This window comes from Mustela erminea, chromosome 2 (assembly GCF_009829155.1).
Source record: "Mustela erminea isolate mMusErm1 chromosome 2, mMusErm1.Pri, whole genome shotgun sequence".
NCBI lineage: Eukaryota > Metazoa > Chordata > Mammalia > Carnivora > Mustelidae > Mustela > Mustela erminea.
This window is the reverse complement of record NC_045615.1, coordinates 63,057,035-63,075,473: the sequence shown is the minus strand read 5'-3', so window position 1 is coordinate 63,075,473 and position 18,439 is coordinate 63,057,035. Positions and strand designations below refer to the sequence as shown.

The window sequence follows — 18,439 nt, the reverse complement described above, 5'->3', positions numbered from 1 at the left end:
TCAGACAAATTGGAAATAATGTATTAAAAGCAATAAACATAATTGTAAAAAAAAATTCTAAATTTTGAAAATACTCAACAGGTTTTCCCCCCATGACCTTTTAAAAAAAATGTTTTATTTAAATTCAATTTAATTAATATATTGTGTATTACTAATTTCAGAGGTAGAACTCAGTGATTCGTCAGTTGCTTTTAACAGCCAGTGTTCATTAATTCAAGTGACTTCCTTAATGCCCTTCACCCAGTTACCCATCCCCCACCCTCTCATTATCGTTACATTTGATTTCTATTATTAAAACAAAAATACTTACTCTTGCATGTATATGTTCCTGAAAGAAAGGAGGAGAGAAGCAAATTAATGTAAATCTGCATATTTGAAGTAATATGCAAACATTATAAAACTTTCAAATTTTTACTACATAAAATAAAAAGTTATTTTCCATGAATGTTTTATAGAATTGGTTTCATTATTTTATAATCATATCTCTAAAACTTTATCTGTAGCATGTTTACACCATCTTTGTTTCACACTCAATATAGGGTTAGAAACTATGGATTCAGTTTACAGAACTATTGATTTTGATTATGTGAAAATGGATTTAAACACCAGTTTTTGTTTACTTCATGAAAAAGAGAATCTGTTAAATATAGTACAAGACTGGGGGAGGAGCAAGATGGCTGAGGTGTAGAAGACCTAAATATCATAGGGTCCCAGGAGTTCAGCTAGATAGTTATCAAACCATTCTGAACAAACTCAACAGCAGATTGAAGAGAAAAAGAGCAGCAATTCTAGGAAAAGAAAAGTGACCACTTTCTGGAAGGTAGGATGTGTGGAGAAGTGTATCCCAGGTGACATACAGGAAGATAGACCATGGGGGGAGGGACTGGCTCCTGGAAAGTAGTTGAGCAGCTGGGCACAAAACTGGAACTTTTAAAAGTCTTCTCCACTGAGGGACATCACTCCAGAGGCTAAGTGGGGTGGGGGTGGAGCCCTCATGGGGACAGTGTGGTCTCAGGACTCATAGGTCACAGAAAGACCAGGGGTGCCTGAGTGTGGCTGAGCTCTCTGGTACTGGAGCAGGGAAGTCAGCTGCAAAAAGGGAGCTGAGGAGGGGCTCTCGGCTCAGGGTGACCTTAAACCATGATCCGAGGCACAGCAGGGCCACTGCTCTTCAAGCAGGGTCCCCATAAATGGCAGATATGGGGAGACCCCCTCCTTCCTCTTCCAGGAGGAATGGTGGTGTAGGAGCGCATTGCAGGAAACTGTTGGGTTTGGAGACTGCAAATGGGTTTGTGTGCCAGAGATAGAAATGCTCAGTCACAAGCCAGGTGAGCACAGAGTATGGCTGGTGACCAGGGAAATGGGAGGGATTGACTGCTTTCCTCTGATGGCACACTGAGGAGTGGGTACCTGTTCTCTCATCTCCTCCAGGGCCAGAGACTGGAAAGCTGCAGTTTTCATTCCCATCCTCCACACCTGCAGGGAAAGCATTCAGGGAACAAAAGCTCCCAAAAGCAAACAGGAGCAGATTACTTAGCCTGACCCCTGGCAAGAGCAGTGCAATTCCGCCTCAGGCAAAGACATCGTGAATCACTGCAATGGGCCCCTCCCCCAGAAGATCAACAAGAACATTCAGCCAAGACCAAGCTCACCAATGAGAACTGCAAAACTTCAGAACTACGGGAATATGGCACATAGAATTCATGACATTTTTCCCAGGACTCTTTAGTCTTCCAAAGTTATTTAAATTTTATTTTTTTCTTAATTTATTTTTTAAATTTCTCTTCTTTCCTATTAATGTTTTGAAACTATTTTATCTCATCAATAACTTTTTAAAAGTCTTTTAAAAATTTCATTGTTATATTCATATTCTATCCCTTCATTGTATTTAACCTTATTTTTTGCATACACATAGGGTTGTTTTTTTTTCTTTAAATTTTTGGGATACAGTTTCTTCTAACAGATCAAAATATATTCTAAATCTAGCACAGGCTTTGTTCTAGTCTCCAATCTGATCACATTCCTTCCTCTTTCTTTTTTTCAACAAACTTATTTATTCCTTTTTAGAATTTTTAAATTTTCATCTTTACAGTCATATTCTAACCCTCCAGTGTGTTTGCTCTTATTTTTGTATATACACAAGTTTTTCTTTCTTTAAAATTTTGGGAGACAGTTTCTTCTAACAGACCAAATATACCAAAATCAAGTGTATAAATAAATTTTAGACCCAAAGACACCTCCAGAGTTAAAGTGAGGGGGTAGAAAACAATTTACCATGCTAATGGACATCACAAGAAAGCTGGGGTGGTAATCCTTATATCAGATAAATTAGATTTAAAGACAAAGACTATAATAAGAGATGAGGAAGGATACTATATCATACTTAAAGGGTGTGTCCAAAAACAATATATAACTATTTTAAATATCTATGCCCCTAACATGGGAGCAACCAATTATATGAACCAATTAATAACAAAATCAAAGAAACACTTCAACAATAATACAATAATAGGAGGGAACTTTAACACCCCCTTCACTGAAATGGACAGATCACCCAAGCAAAAGATTAACAAGGAAATAAAGGCCTTAAATGATGCACTGGACCAGATGGACATCACAGATATATTCAGAACATTCCATCCCAAAGCAACAGAATACACATTCTTCTCTAGAGCACATGGAACATTCTCCAGAATAGATCACATCCTGGATCACAAATCAGGTCTCGACCTGTATCAAAAGATTGGGGTAATTCCCTGTATATTTTCAGACCACAATGCTTTGAAACTATAAATCAACCTCAGGAGGAAAGTTGGAAAGAACTTAAAAACATGGAGGCTAAGGAACATCCTAGTAATGAAGGAATGGGTCAAAATTAAAGAAGAATTGAAAAAATTCCTGGAAACAAATGAAAATGTAAACACAACTGTTCAAAATCTGTGGGACACAGCAAAGACAGTCCTGAGAGGAAAGTATATAGCCATACAAGCCTTCCTCAAGAAACAAGAAAGGTCTAAAGTATACAACCTAACCCTACATCCAAAGGATGTGGAGAAAGAACAGCAAAGAAGCCTAAACCCAGCAAGAGAAAAAGAAAAAAGATCAGAGCAGAAATCAATGAAACAGAAACCAAAGGAAGAGTAGAACAGATCAACAAATCTAGGAGCTGGTTCCTTGAAAGAATTAATAAGATTGATAAATCCCTGGCCAGACTTATCAAAAAGAAAAGAGAAAGGACCCAAATTAATTAAATCATAAATGAAAGAGGAGAGATCATAACCAATACCAAAGAAATACAAACAGTTACAAGAACATATTATGAGCAACTATACACCAGCAAATTTGACAATCTGGAAGAAATGGATGCATTCCTAGACACATATAAACTACCAAAACTGAACCAGGAAGAAATAGAAAACCTGAACAGATCCATAACCAGTAAGGAGATTGAAGCAGTCATCAAAAATCTCCCAACAAACAAGAGCCCAGGGCCAGATGACTTCCCAGGGGAATTCTACCAAATATTTAAAGAAGAATTAATACCCATTCTCCTGAAACTGTTTCAAAAAATAGAAATGGAAGGAAAACTTCCAAACTCATTTTATGAAGCCAGCATTACCTTGATCCTAAAACAGACAAAGACCCCATCAAAAAGGAGAATTACAGACCAATATCCTTGATGAACATGGATACAAAAATTCTCACCAAAATACTAGCCAATAGGATCCAACAGTATATTAGAAGGCTTATTCACCACAACCAAGTGGGATTTATTCCTGGGCTACAAGGTTGATTCAACATTTGTAAATCAATCAATGTGATACAATATATTAATAAAAGAAAGGACAAAAACCATACAATACTCTCAATAGATGCTGGAAAAGCATTTGACAAAGTACAGCATTCTTTCTTGATCAAAACTCTTCACAGTGTAGGGATAGAGGGTACATTCCTCAATATCATCGAAGCCATCTATGAAAAACCCACAGAGAATATCATTCTCAATGGGGAAAAACTGAGAGCTTTCCCCCTAAGGTCAGGAACATGGCAAGGATGTCCCCTATCATCACTGTTATTCAACATAGTACTAGAAGTCCTAGCCTTGGCAATCAGTCAACAAAAAGAAATTAAAGGCATCTGAATCACTGAAGAAGAAGTCAAACTCTCATTCTTTGCAGATGATATGATAGTTTACGTGGAAAACCGAAAAGACTCCACTCCACTCTAAAACTGCTAAAACTTGTATGGGAATTCAGTAAAGTGTCAGGATATAAAATCAATGCACATAAATCAGTTGCATTTCTATACAGCAACAGCAAGACAGAAAAAGAGAAATTCAGGAGTCGATTCCATTTACAATGCACCCAAACCATAAGATACTTAGGAATAAACCTAACCAAAGAGGCAAAGAATCTACTCAGAAAACTAGAAAATATTCATGAATGAAATGGAGGAAGACACAAAGAAATGGAAAAGCGTTTCATGCTCATGGCTTGGAAGAATAAATATTGTGAAAATGTTTAGGTAGATTGCTACCTAAAGCAATCTACACATTTAATGCAAACCTTATCAAAATACCATCAATTTTTTCCAAAGAAATGGAAAAATAATCCTAAAATGTATATGGAACCAGAAAAGACCTCGAATAGCCAGAAGAATGTTGAAAAAGAAAACCAATGTTGGTGACATCACAATTCCAGACTTCAAGGTCTGTTACAAAGCTGTAATCAAAGTAAATTGGGGGAAATCAGAGGGGGAGACAAACCATGGGAGACTGTGGACTCTGAGAAACAAACTGAGGGTTTTGGAGGGGAAGTGGGTGGGCGGATGGGTGAGCCTGGTGGTGGGTATTAAGGAGGGCATGTATTGCATGGAGCACTGGGTGTGGTGCATAAACAATGAATCTTGGAGCACTGAAAAAATAAAATTTAAATTTAAAAAAAGGGGGGGGCACCTGGGTGGCTCAGTGGGTTAAAGCCTCTGCCTTCAGCTCAGATTGTGATCCTGGGGTCCTGGGATCGAGCCCCGCATTGGGCTCTCTGTTCAGCAGGGAGTCTGCTTCCTCCTCTCTCTCTCTCTCTGCCTGCCTCTCTGCCTACTTGTAATCTCTGTCTGTCAAATAAATAAATAAAATCTTTTTAAAAAATAAATAAATTTTAAAAAAAGAAAACAAAGCTGTAATCATCAAGACAGTATGGTACAGGTACAAAAACAGACACATAGATCAATGGAACAGAATAAAGAGCCCAGAAATGGACCCTCAAGTCTATGGTCAACTAATCTTTGACAAAACAGGAAAGAATGTCCAATGGAAAAAAGACAGTCTCTTCAAAAAATGGTGTTGGGAAAATTGGACAGTCACATGCAGAGGGATGAAATTGAAGTATTTCATTATACCACACACAAAAATAGACTCAAAATGGATGAAAGACCTCAACGTGAGACAGGAATCCATCAAAATCCTTGAGGAGAACACAAGCAGCAACCTCTTTGATCTCAACCACAGCAACTTCTTCCTAGGAACATCACCAAAGGCAAGGGAACCAAGGGTAAAAATGAACTATTGGGACTTCATCAAGATCAAAAGCTTTTGCACAGCAAAGAAAAGAGTCAACAAAATCAAAAGACAACTGACAGAATGGGAGGAGATATTCGCAAATGGCATATCAGATAAAAGGCTAGTATCCAAAATCTATAAAGAACTTATCAAACTCAACATCCAAGGAACAAATAATCCAATCAAGAAATGGGCAGAGGACATGAACAGACATTTCTGCAAAGAAGACATCCAGATGGCCAACAGACACATGAAAATGTGCTTAGTATCACTTGGCATCAGGGAAATACAAATCAAAACCATAATGAGATACCACCTCATACCAGTCAAAATGGCTAAAATTAACAAGTCAGGAATGACAGATGTTGGCAAGGATGTGGGGAAAGGGAAACCCTCCTACACTGTTGGTGGGAATGCAAGCTGATGCAGCCACTCTGGAAAACAGCATGGAGGTTCCTCAAAAGTTGAAAATAGAGCTACCCTAAACCCAGAAATTGCACTACTGGGTATTTACCTTAAAGATACAAATGTAGCGATCTGAAGGGGCATGTGCCCCTGAATGTTTATAGCAGCAATGTCCACAATAGCCAAACTATGGAAATAACCTAGATGTCCATCAACAGATAAAAAAAGATGTAGAGTGTGTGTGTGTGTGTGTGTGTGTGTGTATAATATATATATGTATGTGTACATGTATGTGTATACAGAATGGAATACTATGCAGCCATCAAAAACTGAAATCTTGCCATTTGCAACGATATGGATGCAACTACATGATGTGGATGGAACTAGAAGCTGTTATGCTAAATGAATAAGTCAATCAGAGAAAGACAAATATCATATGATCTCTCTGATAGGAAATTGAGAGACAAGGTGGGGTTCATGGAGGGGAGGGAGGGAAAAAAAAATGAAACAAGATGGGACCAGGGAGAGAGACAAACCATAAGTGACCCTTAATCTCAGGAAACAAACTGAGGGTCCCTGGGGGGTGGAGAGAGGGGGGATGGGGTGGCTGGGTTATGGGCATTGGGGAGGGTATATGCTATGGCGAGTACTGTGAATCGTGTAAGACTGATTATTCATAGACCTGTACCACTGAAGCAAATAATACAATATATGTTAATAAAAATAAATAATTAATTGATTAAAAATAAATTGTAAAAAAGAAAGAAAAACATAGTACAAGACTACAAAGTAAAGTATAAATCACTTGCAGGAAATGGCCATCAAGCACTACAGAAAATTTCTGTACACAGTGTTAATGTAGGTTATAAACAATTCACCAGTTCAATAAGATAATTCCCACAAAAGCTTTCACTAACCATGGCTGGGTTTCTTGGCTTCCATTTTACTCAAGTACAATGAATGTCCTTTCAGAGCAACAAGATCTATCTCTTCTTTGATTTCTTCTCTACTGCATTCCCCATTGTTCACAAAGTCCCCCAAACTATGGCAACCATGTAGGACTCCTTGCTCTTATAAAAGTCTGAAGACAGGCTCCTGCCCTTCAGGTCTTGGCACTTGTTCCTCTGTCTGGCTACTCTTCTCTTGGGTATCAATACTGTGCATTCCTTACCTCCTTCAGGTCTTTGCTCAAAGGTTTCTTCCCAATAAAACCTTCCTGGACCAATTTTTTTTTTTTTAAATTATGCCTTGCCTCTTACACTACTTTTTATCCTTATTTCCCGCTTTATTTCTCTCTTTAACACTGTCACTTTTTATATACTATATACTTATTTCATTTATTTTCTATCACTCTGCTCCCCATCTGAATGAGGGCAAGGATATATGCTTGCTCTGTTCTCTGCTGTAGCTTCAGCACCTGAAAAATGATTGGTATTTGGTAAGAGAATTTGCATTTGGCCAAACTTATTAGTCAAATTAAGCAATTAAGAGTAAAAAAAAAGTTGGAATTATTCAAGTTAAATTTTAGACATAAAGGAGATAGGAGTTTTTTTCTAAAAGCTTCATATGGGGGTGTCTGGGTGGTTCAGTTGACTAAGCATGTCCCATATGCTCAGGTGATGATCCCAGGGTCCTGGGATCGAGCCCCACTTCAGGCTCCCTGTTGAGTGGGGAGTCTTCTTCTCTCCCCCCCCCCATTCTCTCTTCTGCTCTCTCTCTCTCAAAAACATAAAATAAAATAAAATAAGATAATGCTTATTATAAGCATTATAATATAATAGATATATATATATAAGATATAGATATAAGATAGCTTCATATGGCTATAAAGAGATGAAGTTATCATATGTATTAATAACTTGATTACTTTGAATTTGGTTCCTAGTCTTTTAGAATACAATGAATATTTTCAATATAAAAATATTATCATCCTATCTCATGATAGTAGATGGTGTTTTCATTTTCAATGATTGAGAAGAAAATCCACGATAAATACCTATGTTGAATTCCATAAATTTTAATGGACTTAAAAAGTTTGAGGGATGCCTGGGTGGCTCAGTGGGTTAAGCTGCTGCCTTCGGCTCAGGTCATGATCCCAGGGTCCTGGGATCGAGTCCCACATCGGGCTCCTTGTCCAGCAGGGAGCCTGCATCTCTCTCTGCCTCTGCCTGCCACTCTGCCTGCTTGTGCTCTCTCTCTGACAAATAAATAAATAAAATCTTTAAAAAAAAAAAAAAGTTTGAAAAAATCCCAGTGCTCTATATACGTAGAAAACAATGGTATATATGTATGGAAAGCAAGTATTCCTTCACTCTTCAGATATCTTACGTGAATGGATTCCTAGATACCTCAAAATAACTAGGTTCTGCTGACTCTAAGACTTCCTTGTTGGAATCAAGCAAAGAATTCTAATTTTTAAAAAATCAGTGACTACTATCATTTTAGGCAATTATTCAAGGCTGTTTGAAGAACACTTCTATGAAAAGGATTGTGTCACCACTATCCCTGAACCAGTATTTCCTTCCACTCATAACATTTAAGCTCACATTTTTGCTTCAATTTCTGTCTCCTACTGAGGAATTTCATTTTCCCAGTATGCTCTATAGATCATAGATCAGAAAATTGTGGGAGAAGTTGAAAACAAATATAAATGCATTTTTCTATGGAAGCAAACAAGTAAACAACGTGATCATTTTGCAGCCAAAACACAAAATTTGAAGTTGAAAGAAAAGATTGTTCTTTTACCTCCTAAAGAAGACATAGACTTTTTTTTTCTCCTCTATTTATTTATTTTAACCAAATAAAAACAAATACTGTGACATAAATTAGCATAGTGTTTAATGTTAGTATAGCATTTTACAAAAAGGAACTTCAGAGGTTTTCCAACAGGGAAAGCCTGTTGGAGTAATGGCATAGTACTATTACATTATAATGTCTCCTATTTGCTCATCTTTTTTTTTTTTTTAAAGTATCCCTTTTAGGCTGAAACTTTCTAGAACTGAGCCCCAGACAAGGACAATTCAGGAAGAAGAAAGTTAAATTGTTTCCATTTACCCTTTTATGGGGAAAGCAACCATATAACCACAACCACACCTCTTACCTTCATGGGCTCATTATCATTTGACTTACAAGAAACACATTTCTATGTAGCTATTTCTTAATGATTATAGTTTTGTTCAAATACGGTGCCACATAATAAGGAATTGAAAAAAAATCCAGAAATTATTTTAATTTTTATTTGGAACATTCCATTAGAATAACATCAAGAAATATAAAATGTGAACAAATTGAACTCTATTCCTTTAAGTTCTGTGTTGGGTGAGCTTTCACCTTCCTTCTGAATGGAGAAGCTATAGTAGTCAAAGGAACAAACAGCCAAAGCACCCAGATGACTAGAAGTTAGTTTTCCTCCTGGGGATAGTGGCTTTGGTTAGGAAGAAGAAAAATGTATATAAATTTATAACAATGAAACATAAAGCTAGAAATGCGTCTTCCAACTACAAAAAAGAAAGAAAGAAAGAAAGAAAGAAAGAAAAACAAAAACAACAAACAAACAAAACAAAACTTGGAAAAGACCCTTTGCTCTTTAATTATTACAAAATAAACAGATCTCTAGGGTCTCTGAAAGACAGCGGGGATTTGATGGTATTTATACCTAGAAAAACAGAAAACGGAGGTAGCAGACAAGCTATTCTAATTATAGTTATACTTGCATTTATAGCTATTCTGTTTTTCATTTTCCTCATACAGATCAGAAGCCTTAAATAACCCCAAAGAGGCAAAGTAACTAGAGCTTTAGTAAATGACTTCCATAAATTTAGAGACTATATTAATAGTATTTTCATGCAATCTTAGGGGTCACTAATAAGAATCTGTAAATGCTCTTTGTTGAATAAACAAAAACTTGCAGATTTCCAGTTTGCAGGCTACAGATGCAGATGTGATATTGTGCTTCTAGAGAGTTTTAGTCTTTTCTTTCTTAAGGTTTCCAAACCCTGAAACTACTGCTTAGATCTATCTATAGGCGTGAAGAAGGTCTAGCGCTTCAGGGAAAGCTGCTAGTAAGTCCTAATTTCTTTTTCTGAAGTGGTTCATTACCTAAATATGTATCCAAATCACCTGAGGGTGTTTGTTAGTATATAGCTAATATGTAGCTTCTTGGACTGGATCCTAGCAGTCCTTTCCTCCCCCCTTTTTTTTCTTTTTTCCTTTTTTTGCTGGGAGCGGGGAGTGTCTGGAGCAGAGCATAGGAATCTGTACTTTTAATACACATCCCTATGGATCTGACACAGCGGACATCATACACCAAGAAACGCTGTCCTAATGTTTCAAAGGGATTCAAAATTATTTTCTAGATACAAGTATTATTTTTTTCTTTTGAAAGATAATGGGCTTCAAAGAATAGCCAAAGGTTATGAACTCAAGTCTGTTACAGAACCAGGAAATCTCTCTTCCCTCCTTTTGGAAATTAGTCTTGAACTTCACCATGACAGCTTCTGGTGTGTTATTTAAATTAACCCTGGTATTGTTATTAAACTTTTCAGGTGGTTCTGTTTATCTACCCAAGTAGAAGGTGTGTTCCTAGGAGGTGAGAACTATGCATACATACATAAATATTTTTTTAAACATTATCTAGCACTCCTAATAAATATTTATTAGGCCCTCAATAAACATTTTAATTTTAATTCAAATGCAACCTAAGTCGCTTTAAAAATCTGCTTTAACTTCTGAGACCTGAAGCCACCTCTCTCATGAATACTGCTTCAAACCCTGTTGTTCCATTATCCCTTTGCACAGTAGAAAATGGAGGCCACACCTAATATTCATTAGAAATTGGCAACTGTGCACTCAGGCTCCATTATTTAGCCACAAGGAAAAGGCAGAGCCACAGTAATAGCTTTGACTGATTACTTGGCAAGGGAAGCCAAGCCCTTGGGGTGTTCCAGACTCTCTTTGGCCTATAAACCTGTTTAAAAACCTGTTTCTCAGAATTTAAGGCTTAGCTCAATTGGGGTCAGTATTATAGTAATGTCAATAATTCTGCTCTCAGCTTTCAGGCAGACCGGTACAATTCATCATCAACTTCATTTTCATGGAAAGGCAACTTTTGGGAAAATAGCTCTAACTTAAGCTATTTTATTTTGATTTTTCTTTCCCTTAAGAAATAGTTGTGCCAATATTACTTAGCTTGGATTTCGTGCTCTCTAAACCTTAGCACCTTCTAGTGCTTGAAATTATTCCCTAAAATTGGAATAGTGCTGAATACACAAGATTTGGGACATCCACCAAGGCAATAACTCAAGGCTTTCAGAGAAAGATCAAATAAGTCATTAGGTCTGAAAGTCATTTTCGGTAACTGAGACATCATGGTGTTTCAGAATCACCTCTGCCTTTAGCTGCGTTTAGGGGGGTTGGTACTAGGCAACATTGCCAAGAGGAATACTCTGGCAGGGTCTATTTCTTTCTCTTAGAAGTCAAAATCCTTAATAAAAATAAAGCAGTGTTCACCCCCACTGAACAGACAGCTCCATTTTTGGTCAACTGTTAGGAGCATATGCCAAAGTAAATTAATTACATCTGCTCCTGGTAGGGAACTCCATTCCCGAGGTTGTAGTTGGAGTGATGGCCAAAGGTGCTCGCTGTGCACTTGTTGTGAGGTTTCTCTCTTTTAATTCTAGAAACTGAAGAAGGAGAACGGCTCAGGAGAAACTTTTCTTGGATCAGATCTTGCCACTAGACTAAGGTAGGAAACATTCATTCATACCCAGGATAACATCGTTTTTTTCTCCATAGGAAAATAGTTATCCGTATATTTAGATGTTGGTCCTAATACAGGAATTTATTAAGGTGGATACAGCTTTAAACTTAAAGTTTCTCTGAACTGATTTCTAACACTGAACTAAGCTGCTAATAGTGAAGAAATAATGAGCTGGAGCTACTTGTCACCTACCATCTTTAAGAGTTACCTGGGCGTGTTAAGTTCCTTGTGGGAGGTATCTAATTCTTATTTATTTTTGTATGTGCAGTGCCCAGAATGATGCTTGGTGTAGCTGAAGCACTAAATAGATGCTTGTGATTTTATGACTTAAATATATGCCTTTCCGTGATACCAAAAATGGGTAAAGAACTGCAACAACTTAATGACCAATAGAAAGCGATAAAGTTAATTCTTAAAAATTCTGTGGGCCCTGTTTAAATCCACTTTCAGTCTCGATGCTAGCTTGGAAAGACATTTTCCGGAGTCCAGGAGTCCCCGTGTCTGTGGGGGTTTTAGTTACCGCAGTCAGCCGTGATCCAGAAACAGATGGCCCTCTTTCTGAATTGTCAGCATGTATAGGAAAAAGCTTTGTATATTCAGGGTTTGGTAGTCTCCAAGTTCCAGACATCCACTGGCAGGTTTTGGTACATATCTCCTGTGGCTAAGGTGGGGGGAGGGGGAGATACTGTAGTCTCACTTAGTCTCCTGATTTTACTTTAATTCAGCTACCACTCTCTTGGGCCACATTAGGACCCCAATTTTTGTCTCCCTACAAAGGATTCTAAAAGGTGGAATGTGCTAGACACTCAGACTGGTTGGCATGCCTTGATTTAGATATCACAGCTCTCTCTGGTTTAATCTTTGATGATGAATAATCCTTAGAAATGAAAGACTATAGTGGAACCACTAGGTAAGAAATGAAGTAGGGCAGAAATTTTGGCTTTAAGCTGCATGTGGTAGAACACGATATACACAGTAAGATGCCAATTTCTTCTAAAAGAATCAACCCAAACCCATGTCCAAATTAATGCATATAAATAAAATCAGAAAAAAAAATGCCAGGTGTGGTTATTAATACATGGTCAAGCAAAGAGTTAATACATGGAGTAGCAAGGGTTTTTATCTTATTTGTGCTTCCTTATATTTTTCAGATTTTTACAGTGAATAGTTTCTTCCAGATTAATATATATATATATATAATGTAGCACCAAGACTTTAGGGATGAGGAAGGAAGTCATGATTAATTCTTCTGAAATTAACTAACATGGTCTGACCTGTCCTCACCAATCTCTCCTCTTTCCCCACAGTGAATCTAAGGGAAGGGGAGAGCCATGCAGAGAGCCATGGGACCTTCACTAACTTTATTTTTCTACATGTTCCAATGCTGTCTCATGGGGGCAGGCAGGTAACAACAGCTTTAAGAAGGGCTTTTTCTTCCACATTTCATTTTTTGATATTGCATTTTTCTCTCTCTACAGAGCCCCGAATCATCCCTGATGTTATTTTTAGTCATGCTCAGAGGGGGGCAGGAAAAAGTCAATCAGGGTTTCTGGCATGTCAGCTTTTCATAAAGGGAACACAAAGTAGAGCTCCCAGCAAGCTTCATCAAATGTAGGATTTATGTGGGAACTTTCATCTACATCCAGTTAAAATGTTCCCTGCTAGGCATGGAAATCATCGTTTGAAAAAGCCTTACTTTAAGGACTGGATACAGTGGCTCAAATGTTGCTTCAGCTCTTCTTCCTTTTCATAGGATTCCAGTATGCTGTGCGCCTCATCATGGTGGTAGCAGTAGATTTTATAAATCTCTTCCAGTGGTCCTTTAATCCGCAAGAATACTTCTCCTGATAAATGCAAGACAAAGGCAAAATGACGTCAAGTCAGACCAAAAGGACGCTCTACATATTTATTCTTGGGCCATGTGATCAGTATTAGCAAGTTGGATCCGTTCCATTTTACCCCCAGGTTTCTCAGAAGGGGTAGACAACATCCCTCCGTTCCCGTCTCTCTCTTCCCCTCCCGTTCCCTCCCCTCCCCTCCAGTCCCCCCTGCTGTTCCTTCCTCCTCCCCTTTTCTTTCTCTTTCCCCTTCCTTCCCCCCTTCCTTCCCCCCTTCCTTCCTTCTTTCTGTCTTTTCTCCCTCATTCTTCCCTTCCTTCCTTTCTTTTACAAAATGAAGGATAAAGAACTTAATGGAGACAGGCAGCAAAAGAAAGCTGGTTTTCTCAGAGGTGATTTATGCACCCGGCTGGTCTGCAGGAGCCTGGTTAAAAGCAACACCTTAGAATCAGTCTGTGTGGGATTGGATCAGGCTGTGCTACAGACTTGGACAGGTTATGATTTGGACACGTTATTTTTCCTCTCTGAATCTGTTTCCTCACCTATAACAGGGGACAATAACAGATTCAATTTCAGGGGGTCATTACAAAAATGAAAGGGGTAGTGTGCGTACCGTACATACACAGTAAATGCTCAAAATGGAGCAGTGATTGTCAATTTGTTAGAGGTATGGAAAGTGAAATCTCAGGGTCTAGGTAAATTATTTTTTGCTATTTTTTGCACGAACGTTTTCTGAGATTCTCTGAAAGGCAAGCAATGGAGTTTAGGGAAATAAAATATTTCCTTATATGTTATAATAGAAAGAATTAGTCATTATGTCTGTTAAAACTCAGTTGGATAGGGCCCCTGGATGGTGCACTTGGTTAGGTGTCTGACTATTGGTTTCAGTGCAGATCGTGATCTCAGGGTCATGGGATTGAGCCGTGTGTGGGACTCTGTGCTCGGTGCTGAGTCCGCTTGAGATACTCTCTCCCTCTGCTCCTGCCCCCCCCCCACTCTCTCTGTCTCTCTCTCTAAAATAAATAAATAGATCTTAAAAAAAAAAAAAACAACTCAGTTGGATAATACTATAAACCAGAGTTATGATTGTATCTTCTTAAAGCAACTTGGGCTAATTGTATCCAGGCATTTAGGAATCCTTCTTGATATTATAATAAAATTGCATCTGTAACTAATAACTCAAGGAGATATTGAACAATAGCTGGATGTAATCACCCACTCCATCACTTGAAAATGTATATTAAGCATCCACTACACACCCCAGCACTATGTTAAGATGATTTGGGAGACACAGAAAAAATATGTGATGGGGCCTGCTCTCAAAGACACTGCGTATTTGGGATTGACAATGATTTTGGACCGAACTGATTGGGAGTTACACAGACATACCAACCTGCACCTATTATAGTAACAACAGTCTGTCATTCTTCCTACAGAAATAGAATGTCCTTTGTACTTTCAGTGTGCTTTGCCCACATTAACCACTTAATTCCCTACACATATGAGGAGATAAGAGGTTATTTATCCCTATTAAATAAGGAAGGACAAATCTGAATTTGAAACAAATAAATGATTTTTCCCATAGTCCTGTCCAGTGGAGGCTAAGCCAGGATTAGAGGCTGTATTCCCCTCAATTTTACTTAGGCTTTGTTAACTCTCCACACATCAGAGCTTTGCTGGACAGACACGTACAAACTGAAGCAGAATTACAGATCACTGTCGTCTAGGATTTGGGGGCAACTGAGTAGATTCTCATCACTCCTGAGGATGAATTTGAGAATTAAATGGAATGTAGATGTAAAATACTTGTAACAAACTACCTGCTCAATAATCATCACTCGTCTCTTAACGCTACCCTTCTCTCTCTACAATTAAAACACTAGTACTTCTAAAGTATCACTTTCTGTTCTAATCTATATCCAACCTGTAAGAGACTTTTCTTCCCTTCGCATTACATGGGCTATTCCTGTGATCCTAGTAGACTACACGTTTGTGTGTATGTGTGCATGTGTGTGTGTCTTGTTTGTTTTTTAATAGTGCTTTTCTTTGAACTTGTAAGGAAACAGTGTCTGTGAGCATCTTTGGAACTGAAGGGATGAGGGATTTTTGTTTTGTTCCTGGGATTTTAGTGAACTCATCTTTCTACCAGTGTAATTCTTGCAGATCTGGTCTTCAAGACAGGAACACAAATAATAAGGAACAGAGAAGTTAGAAGAAGAGGAAATAAAATAAGATAGTAACTAAATTTAAAGATGGCAGGAGAGGAGGCGAACCTCCTAGGAACAGATCCGGGGGCAAAGGAGAGTGAGGGCTAGGGGAGGGTCTCACCCCTGGAAGTGGGAGCAAGTGGCAGGCCCAGAGGAAGCTCAGCAGCAAGTTAAGAAGAGAGACCTGGAGACAAACAGCCCAACCCAGGATGGGATTGTAAATATATGTGTTGCACTACAAAGCAGTTTAGAGTGGAGACAAAGAAAGGAAGAGGTAAGGATGACCTCATAAATCTGCAGTCGGATCAGGTCAGAAAGTCAAAAAACAAGGGACAAAGACATTTATTTTACACACAATGAAACCATTAATTGTAAATACACACACACACACACACACACACATTTTAACAGAAATGGCATAGTTTGGAAGAATTTATAGTTCTCTCCTTAACAGCAGAGTCAAAATTTTTGCTCTTTTCCAAGTAAAATTCTGCTGGGGCTCTAATAACAATTACTGAAGTTAAAAGATATTTAAGCACTCTAATTGAAAGTCATTTATTCACCCAAAGGCCAAGTACAACACTGGCAGGCAGAAGATTTGATTCCCCTTCCAGTCCTGCCAATGTATTCTGCTTCATAATAATGCAGATAAAGCGATGTATCTCGCAGCAAAGAAGTGATTCTGTTTCCACGGTAACATAACTCTGGGCTGCGTTTCCTTAGTGGTGAAGGACAACTGCTCTGTCTAATGGATGTGGGTTTGAAGGGATGATTAGGAATGAAGGAAGGATTGAGCCAAGACCAGTGAAGGTAATTTCACTTCTGACTGCCTGTCACAAAAGCACCAGAACACTGTAAAATAAATATAACTATCATGTGCTTAAAAAAAAAAAATTCTACAATTCAAGAATTTCTGTATTGGCTTTCCCCCAAAACAATCACCATGCAGAGGATGGGAAAAATGCCCTTTTCCCCTCTTGGTTATCTCCTCGACAAACTCCCCAAAATATTGAACATGTTTTTATGTCCTGGTATCGTTACTCAGGTATTGCAAACTTTCCCCTTCACTAATCTAAATCTATTCATGTTTCTCTTCTTGGCCCACCTCTTCTCTATGTCTAGACCCTCATGTCCATTGCCAAGATGTGCCATACCAAACAATATGGCCTCTCTATTATTCTGACACCGCTTAAAAATGAATTTCCCCTGCAGGGCAGTAACCCAGGGTCTGAACAGTGATATTCAAGAGATCTTTGTGTCCTAAACTTTGTTTAGGAAAATGGCATACAATGGAATAAAGCAGTTACTTCATCATTGTTTCACAACAATTTAATGAGGGACTATTACTTACCAAGCACATTGGTAGGTACTGCGGATACAAAGAACCAACACTTCCCTCAGGAAGTTATGAAGGCCAGTGAGAGTAAACTATTTATTTACCAGTACGGTAAGTACTTTGTATAAAACACGGAGGGTCAGGGGCGCCTGGGTGGCTCAGTGGGTTAAAGCCTCTGCCTTCTGCTCAGGTCACGATCCCAGGCTCCTGGGATCGAGCCCCGCATCAGGCTCTCTGCTCAGCAGGAAACCTGCTTCCTCCTCCTTCTCTGCCTACTTGTGATCGCTGTCTCTCAATAAATAAATAAAATCTTAAAAAAAAACAAAAACAAAACCATAGAGGGTTATTTGCTCTGCTCTTGCATACTTGTTAGCAATTTCTATAAGAGCCTGCCCTTGATACAGGGGCTCTGAGCGAACACAAGCACTGAGACACACAGAGGGAGTGGTCTAGTATGGCTGGACAGTGCCATGTCTGTGGTAAAGTTCCAGAAGAGGCTGTATTTGTAAGCAAGAGTCAAATCATGAAGGACTTTGCATGTCATTAAGGAGCTGGGACTTTAGCCTGCAGGTAATGGAGAAGCACTGATGATTGATTTTAAGGAGCAGACTAACATGATTAGATTGTATTCTAGAAGATTACAGTGGTAATTAATTGTATGAAAGACGGAATTTGAGGGAGGAGTTAGTGAGACTAGAAGAGAGAATCCAATTAAAAGGCTTCTGTGTAATACAAGAAATAAATAATGAGGGCTTACAAGGAAGTTCTAGCACTTAAGAGGGAGTGCGCTAAAATCAATGGCCTGTTTTCAAATCCTGGTTTTACCATTCACTCCTGTGACATTTGAGAGAGTTACTTGACTTCTCTGTCCTTTAATTTCTTGATCTGTAAGATGGAACAACAACAATAATAGGGATGACTGAAGATTAAGTGAGTTAAAATGTGTAACACGTCAGTAGCTGGCCCATGCAAATGCCCAATGGATGTTAGCTATAAACAGTGGAAGAAAAATCAGGGAGGATAGATAACAGGGCAAGAAAACAGACATCAATATATGTGAGGTGAAGAGAATTCCCATTATATCCCTGGATTCTGGTTTCAGTAAGAATGTAGATATACAATGATAAGATACAGAGAGTTTCTGTAGAAAGACGATGAGTTTAATTTTAGATGTACTGAGTTGAGTCACCCAAAATATATTTAAGTGGAGATATCTTTTATGGAATTGGATATGTGAGTCTGGGATTCAGGAAAAAAAGTTCTGGAAAATAAGTGTAGGTATGTAAAACTGAGGACACAGTAGCCATGACTTTGATAAGATCATGCAAGAAAGTCTAC

The 18,439-nt window shown here is 38.3% G+C and overlaps 1 protein-coding gene across 2 annotated transcripts in view; it reads right to left on the bottom strand.

The window, feature by feature from the left end:
- The window catches only part of ARHGEF38 (Rho guanine nucleotide exchange factor 38), a 170,297-nt gene that overhangs the window by 71,035 nt on the left and 80,823 nt on the right, over positions 1–18,439 (bottom strand). For both annotated transcript variants that reach the window (XM_032333060.1, XM_032333061.1), the window contains exons 4-5: positions 13,417–13,564; positions 311–328 (exon numbers count right to left, since the gene is read on the bottom strand). In XM_032333060.1, coding sequence (XP_032188951.1) covers positions 311–328; positions 13,417–13,564 — 166 coding nt within the window. The remainder of the gene's footprint in view (positions 1–310; positions 329–13,416; positions 13,565–18,439) is intronic.